The following is a 9,838-nucleotide window of genomic DNA, read 5'->3' on the forward strand; positions in this document are numbered from 1 at the left end:
TTAAATGTTGAGCCAAATCGCAAAGAGATTCGGTTCATGGTTGGATTAGTCCGTCTAGACAGTCTAGTCAGATTTTCAAAAACATAATTATATGAAATCAATATGTGTAAAAAGTTGGTAGCGTAATTTTTTAGAATTTAACTATCTTAGTGCATATTTTAATAGCGTAATAATAGAAATTTTTTAAGTTTTTGATATGCTCACTATATTGAAAATATAAAAGAATTTATTTTTTTAAATAATTTTTAATAAATTATTTTTTATGATATTCTTAAAATGTGCCTTGAACAAATGATAGCAAGATCTAATATTTTATTAGGAACAAAGTCATCCTCTTGATACGCAGACATTGTTTCAAAATGAACGACTGCTAATAGTTTCTTGTAACACATAGCCTCAAACCATATGGACAAAGTTTTGTATGAAGCTTTCCAACCTCCAAAAATTGACTCCACTGCCATCTACTTTGCTAATCATGCTTTGCAATAACTTATGGTGTAGTTAAATTTCGACTGTACTTCTGCAATCACTGATTTCACCTTTATAGATGGGTCAATTTCTACCAATGGCTTTATTTCTTTTGCAATTATGTTGGAATCTAGTTTCGAATGATCTTGAGAAATGGTGGCCCTAGTACAGGTGTGACTACCAGTGTACCTCCTTATTTTCCAACAGTACTTCTTGGACATTTTGCTAACTCTGATAAGCCAATCACAACCTGCGTCATATTGGGTACATTTAGCATAGAATGTCATTAGTTCTGACTCATGCACCCAATAATCTACACCTCTACGGATGGTATAATCTTTCACCGCCTTAATCACTGTCTCCCTAGAATTAAATTTCATTCTCACAGTGAATTCACCATTCGTCATAACAGGAAGTTCTGCTGCAATCACGCCACAAAATTTATGTTTTGATAAATAATTCTTAAATACGTGTTTTAATAATAAAATTTATCTATCTATGATCCGTAAATCAAGAATAAATCATTCAAAAATTAATAAATTAATAAAATTGGACCGTCCGATTTGTGAGAATACAGAAATTGGACTGAGAGATTTGTGAAATCGGACCGAAGAATTTGTGAGAGTACAGAAATTGGACCGAGGGATTTGTGAAATCGGATCGAGGAATTTGTGAGAGTACATAAATCGGACCGAGGGATTTCTGTTAAAAAAAATTAAAAATTTTGAAGTATAAAAATCGGACCATCTGATTTGTGTATCTTCCACACTTTTAAAAAACACCAAAAATTACAATGTTAAGATATATCACTACTTTTACTTCCATATATATAAAAAAGAGCCCATACATGTTTACTTGATAAATAATAATTAAACAGGTAGTAATTGCATGCATGAAATTAGTAGGTCCGATTTTTTTGCATAAAAAAAATTTCTTTCAAACTTGAAATTGATGGGTCCAATTTTTTTGCAAAAAAAAAATGTATGAAATTGGTGGATCCAGGGACGGACTTACGGGGGCGAGTGGAGGCCTCGGTCCCCAACTTTTTTTTAAAAAAAATTAATAGTAATAAGTTATTAAGTATGATTTAATTTTTTAAAATTGTATTTAGTATTTAGTCTAGTATAAATAAAAGTTTAGTCCAATCTAAGTATTAATGATTTCTAATATCTAAAAAATAAGTAATAATATTAAAAAAATTTGAAAAAGATATTATTACTAATATTTTTTAATTAAACAAAAACGAAGTGGATTCTTTTTCTTCTTGTGATCGTCCTTCTTGATTCATTTGATATTAATTCTCGTTGTTTCAACTGGTATAACTCAAAGATCTTTTTCAGCTATGAATATTGTGAAAAAAATTCAGAAACAAGATGAAAGATAAATTTTTTGTTAATTGTCTTTTAATTATATTAAAAAAATTGCTAAAAATTTTGACACAGATTCTATTATCAATAAATTTTATTATACGAAAAATCGACCACTTCGTTAGTAAAAAGTACATATATTTTTTATACTTTAAAATATATTCTCTATCAATATATTTTTATAATACATCTTACGTTATATAATTTTTACATAATTTTTAATATCATATATGTTATTGACCCCCATAATAATATTTTTGGATCCGTTCCTGGGTGGATCCGATTTTTTAACAAAAAACTGTTTGTCCAGCACAAATCGGACGATTTAATTTGTGTTCGTCTCTCTCAAAAAAAAAAATCAAACTGTCCAATTTTTTTAAGTGTACAATGTGTACAATAGGCTAAATCTTTAGTACAATATGAACATCATCCATACTATTCAGAATAACCATCCGAGTTTTGGAGTTCACAAAGGATTGAACTGTTGATTTTTCAAATCTAAAACTCTAATACCATATTATGAAACCGGCAAGGAAAAGGTAATGCTAATAATTATATCTCTAATATTGAATAAACATTCATTGTACACATTGTACAAAATTTCTATTGGCTCTCTGTACTTTCTCTATCAAAAAAATTAGCCTAAAATTTTGTATAAATTAATGGTTTTTAATCCAAATACCTAGTATACTTTTTGTGCAAGTAACCATTTTGGAGCAAATTTAGTGGGAACAATCACTTTTGTCTTCTCCAATACAACTTTTTCCCTCACCGAAAACAAAAGGAAATATTGTGTGTTGACTAAACCTAATCTGGAACCTTCCTGGTAACTTCGTTGCCGATAGCAAAATTAAAAAGAAGTTATTTCATTGATTTCTATTGCTAACGCTCCTTCTGATTACAAACTCCAAACGCAGAAAGAAAAGTTCAGAACATGGAGAATTACGACGTGAAGTTTCTCTGCAGCTATGGCAGCGAGATCCACCACCGCCCCAACGACAAGAAGATCTCCTACGTCGGCGGCCGCAACAAGCTCCACTACGTTAACCGTGGAATCGACTTCACCGCCATGCTCGCGGAACTCTCCGCCCTCTTTGACGCCGCCAGTGACATCCACTTTAAGTATCAGCTCCCCGGCGATGACTTCGACGCCCTAATATCCGTCACCAGTGACAACGGCCGAAACAGCCTGATGCTTGAGTATGATAACCTCTACAGAGATTTCCCTAAAACCGCTCAGATGAGATTATTCATCTTCCCTGGTAACGGTCCTGATTCTGCGTCCACCCAACCTTTCCCAGCTAAACTGAAATCAAAAGTCAACGGCGGTGCTGTTGTTCCTCCGCAAATTACGCCGATGAAGTTCTAAGATCTGCCACCGATTAACAATTTTAATACCTCATACCGGGTGTTGGATTCAGATCCAAAAGTGAATCGAACGGTCGAAGATTCTAGTTCTTCCTGTTTGACTAGTCCGTTACCTGCTTTACAGTATGATGTTTTCATCAGTTTCAGAGGTGAGGATACACGCACAAGCTTCACTTCCCATCTTTTCAAAGCCCTGTCCCGAAAGCAGATAGTTACAAACACTGATGACTTGCTTCACGAAGGAGATTCGATCACGACCCTCCTCCTCAGAGCAATTGAAGAGTCTTACCTTTTGCTTGTTGTATTCTCAGAGAATTACGCAACCTCAAAGTGGTGCTTGCAAGAACTGGTTAAAATAATGGAGTGCAAGAAAGAATTTGGACGGCTTGTTATACCTGTCTTCTACAACGTTGATCCATCACATGTAAGGTACCAGCTAGGAAGTTACAGTGAAGCATTTAAAAAACACTTGCAGAATAACAAGAAGGCGGAGGTTCAGAAGTGGAGGGAAGCTCTCACTGCAGCAGCAAATTTAGAAGGCTTGGACTCCCTTTCTTATAGATAAGTATGCGTTTATTGAGTTAAGGAACCCCTTTTGTTCAATTTTGTTGACGATCGTGTTACACTGCTCCTAATGTTATGTCTTGACCCCCCCCTCTTCTTTCCTCTTCCTTCATATTGTAGGGACGAAATTGAATTCATTCAGAATATTGTCAAAGATGTTTTGCAGAAGCTGATTGACCATTACCCACCCAATGATAGTAAAAGTCTCGTTGGCATTAGTGAAAATCTTGAAAAGGTAGAATCACTATTAAGTGAATATGTTGAAGTCAGAATGATTGGAATTTATGGCATAGGGGGTATAGAAAAAACAACTATAGCAAGACTTATATTTGAGAAATATTCTTATACGTTTGAAGGCTCCTGCTTCTTAGAAAATGTACGGGAAAGATCAGGAAATTATGGACTAGCTGAGTTACGTCGTCGACTTTATTTGGAGCTCTTACAGGGAAAATTTTGGCAAAATAACACAGGAAAATCCACTTTTGTTGAGGACAGGGTAAGAAAACAAAGAAATTTCATAGTTCTTGATGACGTGAGTAGTTTAGAGCAATTAGATTACCTGGTTCAGAAGCTTCAATGGTGTGGCGCAGGTAGTAAGATCATTATCACAGCTAGAGACAAAAATGTGCTGGTTCCAACGGTTGAAACAATATATGAGATGAAGATATTAGATTCTCATGAATCATTTAAACTGTTTAGTTTGAATGCATTCAATGAAGACTATCCACAAATTGGATACGAGGAGCTATCATGGAAAGCGGTTGGCTGTTGCAAAGGCATCCTACTAGCCTTAATAGCATTGGGTTCTTTTCTTCATTCAAAAAGTAAAACTGAATGGCATAGTGCATTGCAAAAGCTTGAGAAAACATCAGATCCAGAAATTCAGAATATTTTAAGATTAAGTTATGATGGATTAGATGATGAGGCAAAACAAATTTTTCTAGACATCACATTTTTTTTAAGGGAGAGCTTGTAGAATACGTAGTTAATCTGTTAGACAGTTGTGGCTTGTATGCAGCTATTGGCATGAGATCCTTTCTTGATAGAGCTTTAATAGCTATATCTCATAATTGTGTGCGGATGCATGACTTGATCCAAGAATTAGGTTGGGATATCGTTTGTCAACAATCTAGTGGAAATCCTGAAAATCGTAGCCACTTGTGGGATTCTAATGATATTCGGGATGTTTTGGGAAACAACAAAGTAAGCCACACACTCTTTTCTGGGAGAAAATTTGTTAGAACAGAGATATAGTTTAGTTGAATTCCTAGAGGCAATGTTTTGATATTACTTGATTTCATTTGATTTAATTCATTTCTTTTTCTTTTTGTTTATCAGGGAACTGATTCTATTGAAAGCATAGTGTTTGATATGTCTCAAATAGCAGATCTACAGTTGAATGCTGATACATTCAAAAAGATGCCTAAGTTAAGATTTCTCAAATTATATATCCCATCAAAAAGTGATGGCAGATTAAATAAACTGCAGCTTCCCGTAGGACTAAAGCCATTTCCTTCTAAATTAAGATACTTGGAGTGGGATGCCTACCCTTTGCCATCTCTGCCATTGAATTTTTGTCCTGAGAAGCTTGTTACTCTTCGCATCCGGAATAGTAAACTTAAAAGACTTTGGGATGGGGTTCAGGTTTGTACACAATGCATGTTTTGTCATTTGTTTGATGGATGGGTGTGATTTTTTAACCCCATATTTTGGTTTACCATTTTGGTTTTTCCATTTGCATTATTGCAGAATCTTGTTAATTTAGAGGAAGTAGATCTAACAGATTCCCAAAAGTTGGTGGAGCTTCCGGATTTCTCCAAGACAGATAATCTCAAAAGTGTACATCTGTCTGGCTGTCGAAGTTTGCGTCATGTCCATCCATCTCTTTTATCACTTGGAAAACTTGAACTTTTAAATCTTCTGAACTGTGCAAAACTTGAGATGCTTGAAACTAAGATGCATTCAAAATCTCTTAAGCACCTCTATATCAAGAGCCGCACAAGTTTATCCTATGTCAGTCACTTTTCATCTTTACGAAAATTACTTCTAGATGGAAGCCCTGTGGAGACATTGCCGGTGAGCATCAAGCACCTTACGGAGCTGAAAACACTGTCTCTAAAAGGGTGTAAGATGCTTTAACATTTGCCAGAGCTTCCATCATCCATTCGTCATTTGACTGCTTTAGACTGCATAATGCTGCAAAATGTGACATTCAGTTCAAATATTCCTAGACTACAAGAAGAAAAATGCATAAACATCTCGTTCCATAATTGCATGAAGTTGGATGTGGCGAATTGTATTTATTGGTACCTTAAAGATATAAGAAAACTTGCTTACGTGTGTGAATCCAGAAGAGGAGAAAAAGGAGTAGTTCAGAGAAGTGATTTCTTCAAGATTTGTTACCCCGACTACAGAGTACCAAAGTAGTTCATGCATCGGACAAAGGGTATTTCATAACTTTTGAAGTTTCTTCACCTTCCAGTTATGGTTTTACTTCCCTTCTCTGCGTTGTTATCCCTAAGTATAGTTTAGATTATGAACTTGATATTAAATGCCGTTGCTACTTGGAAGATGGTAGTAACATGCACAAATATTCATTTGGCATATTATTTCTAAATCACATTCCGGCAGAAGGGTGTTCTGATCATGTTTATATGGCATATAATTATGGAGGCATCTTTGATGTAATCAAGCTGGACAGATTGAATAATAAGATTGCGTTTTCTGGGCAAAACCCAAAAGTCACATTTGAATTCTTTGTCAGCAGTGGCGATACTGGAAGTAAACAAGATGATAACTTGTTGATCAAAGAGTGTGGTGTCTATCCACTAAATGACTCCAATTTTAGAACTGAATAGACGCTACTATTTTGGAGTTGGGCATGAAAAACAAGGCATTGGGATGCTGGATTTTGTAGCACATGGAACCATGAGGTTGGAGTTGGAAGCTCCCGGGCCCCAGCTAAAACTCGTGTACAGTTGTCTTTTTTTTCTCTTGAATTTTTATCATTCATGTTTGCCTTGCTTTCTCTTGTTACCTTAGGTTAATTTCTAATTCCATAAAGAAAATCTTGCTTTCATGAATTCCTTGACAAAATCTTACAAATGAGAATAAAAGGTATAAAACTGTTAGATTTTTCATAATTGAAACTGAGAAAACAAAAGTTTTTTTGAACCAAATATGTTCATTACTATGTTTTATAAGGGGAGTAATCGTGCATTTGAATTATACTATAATTTGGTTTAAGAAAAAGTTAATGAATTTCATTTCTATCTGTTTTATGAATCTAAAATCAAATAAATTTGATATTTAATGATAATATTATTTTTTTTATTTTATCTTATGGATCACAATTGTATTCTTACTAAATAGGAGATAAGTGAAAGAAAAATAGAAGGAAGAGAAGTTGTAAAACACCCTTTATAAATTACACATAAAAATCTGCAATTTTTCTTTCATTCCTTCTATTTTCTTCCATTTTTTCTCCAACCAAACATAACTTAAAAGGACCTATTTTAAGCTTTTCATATATTTGATTTCTGTTGAGAAGTTTTTGATATTTTTAATGTATTGAATATATAAAATTTTTTTAAAGAGTATATTATTGTCCTTAGAAATCTTTTAACTAAATCATTAAATTAATTATTTTTGGTACTATTTATTTCAGGTTAGTCACATGAAAGTTTAGTGATTTATTTAAATGTCTGTATAATTTTTTTCTTTTCTAACATTTTCCCCCCTCCAGATTTGCTCTTGGCTCTATCTAGAAGTGCACGCTACCGCCAATGGTGGCGGTGGCGGTGGCAATGGTGTGTGGATAGGACAGGGTCAAATTTGGAAAGAGAGAGCTGAATAATGGTTGACAATTTAATTAGATGGACAAAATTGAAATACTTTGGAAATGTTGAGGGAATTACTTTAATAATTTGAGGCCAGTTATACGGTACAGATACATACAAATCACAGGATATGTTGACAAGTGGCAAGCCGTTGGTTGTTGGAAATAGGTTTGGCAGAGCTCTGTAAGCTTGTCTGCCTTGTTAGTTGGAGGGGAGAGCCAGCTAATGAAAACAGTGAATAACGGATCTAATTATTTTTTTTGTTTTTGATTCAATATAAGGGGCCAATTTGAGAGATGGCCAATTGGATTTACAGAGCTAGGCTGTACCGTTTGTTTATTATTTTTGGTCATGGTGGGTGGACTCTTTTAATCTGTATGGCCTTATATGTCTTCTATTTTGTTTATGGGTGTGACCAAACACTGCAGTTATGGAATTGAATGTTCTAGTTTCATACTCCATAGTATTTTGCTTCTATCATGACAAAGCATGGAATTCATTCTTCACACTTATTATGAATATGTCCCTATACGTAATCTCTAACCATATGGACATGTCTAATTTATATGTCCAAAAATGATAAAGAAAGTGATATTGTCACTTTTTTATTTTGTGATTTTTCTATTTTTTTCTATTTTTGTTATTTAATTTTCTATAATGGTAGACGAAGCTTTTCATTGTGAGGATAATTTCATAAGAATATATTAGATAAGTGATATTATTAATTAAAGAATAATAATATACACTTCCAAATTATAAAAACCTTTGATATAGATGAACTCTTAAGCCTTAAGCAAAATTGCTGGATTGTTACTTTCAAATTTCAATTTTATTATTTTACAAGACATGTTTCTTTTGTAAAGTTGTCCTTATTTTCTAGGTTTTGGGTATATTTTTCTTGTTATTGATCTTAGCTTCTTACAGTTACTTGGTCTTTAGTAAAAGAAGGTTTCTGCCATCAATTGCTGGATAGTTTTTAGAGAGGTGAAAGATAAAAAAGAATGCAGATTTAGTTGCATTTGGACATTATTCGAGACAGAAATACAAAAATAAATGATACAGAAACTCATTTAGTTATAAAAACAGAAACAAACACACAATTGCTTTGTTGCCAATCATAACATAATGCTGCAACATTGAACGTGTGTGAATGCCATCAGAAATTATAGATAGAGCAGCAAAAAAAACAAGCATTTAATCATAAATGAACTATGATCAAGTTGACTAATTTCCCATTTTGCATTTCCATAGGGTTGCCCAAGAAAACTGGGATTATATAGTTAAAATAATGAAACAAAAACATGCAATGTATACACAAGCCTTTTCATTGCACTAAATCTGACAATCTATCAGTTAGAAAGATTGAGATAAGAGCTTCACGCATTCACTCTGGCACCTCCTAAGATTTTGATAAATAAACACTTTTGAGATTATCTGCCTTGGAGAAATCCGGAAGCTCCACCAACTTTTGGGAATCTGTTAGATCTACTTTCTCTAAATTAACAAGATTCTGCAATAATGCAAATGAAAAAACCAAAATGGTAAACCATAATATGGGGTTAAAAAATCACACCCATCCATCAAACAAATGACCAAACATGCATTGTGTACAAACCTGAACCACATCCCAAAGTCTTTTAAGTTTACTGTTCCAAATGCGAAGAGTAACAAGCTTCTCAGGACAAAAATTCAATGGAGAGATGGCAAAGGGTAGGCATCCCACTCCAAGTATCTTAATTTAGAAGGAAATGACTTTAGTCCTATGGGAAGTTGCAGTTTATTTAATCTGCCATCACTTTCCGATGGGATATATAATTTGAGAAATCTTAACTTAAGGCATCTTTTTGAATGTATCAGCATTCAACTGTAGATCTGCTATTTGAGACATATCAAACACTATGCTTTCAATAGAATCAGTTCCCTGATAAACAAAAAGAAAAAGAAATGAATTAAATCAAATGAAATCATGTAATATCAAAACATTGCCTCTAGAAATTCAACTAAACTATATCTCTGTTCTAACAAATTTTCTCCCAGAAAAGAGTGTGCGGCTTACTTTGTTGTTTCCTAAAACATCCCGAATATCATTAGAATCCCACAAGTGGCTACGATTTTCAGGATTTTCACTAGATTGTTGACAAACGATATCCCAACCTAATTCTTGGATCAAGTCATGCATCCGCACACAATTATGAGATATAGCTATTAAAGCTCTATCAAAAAAGGATCTCA

At 33.8% G+C, this 9,838-nt stretch overlaps 1 protein-coding gene and 1 pseudogene across 1 annotated transcript in view; both read left to right on the top strand.

Annotated features, from left to right (window-relative positions):
* Nucleotides 1–4,797, top strand: part of LOC112709094 (disease resistance protein RPV1-like) — an 86,177-nt gene extending 81,380 nt beyond the window's left edge. The window contains exons 2-3 of the mRNA XM_072202031.1: nucleotides 3,888–4,692; nucleotides 4,786–4,797. Coding sequence (XP_072058132.1) covers nucleotides 3,888–4,692; nucleotides 4,786–4,797 — 817 coding nt within the window. The remainder of the gene's footprint in view (nucleotides 1–3,887; nucleotides 4,693–4,785) is intronic.
* Nucleotides 4,798–5,798: 1,001 nt separating this feature from the next.
* On the top strand, nucleotides 5,799–6,739 carry LOC140173039 (disease resistance-like protein DSC1; annotated as a pseudogene).
* The last annotated feature ends 3,099 nt before the right edge of the window (nucleotides 6,740–9,838 follow it).

Source organism: Arachis hypogaea, chromosome 9 (genome assembly GCF_003086295.3).
Source record: "Arachis hypogaea cultivar Tifrunner chromosome 9, arahy.Tifrunner.gnm2.J5K5, whole genome shotgun sequence".
Lineage (NCBI taxonomy): Eukaryota > Viridiplantae > Streptophyta > Magnoliopsida > Fabales > Fabaceae > Arachis > Arachis hypogaea.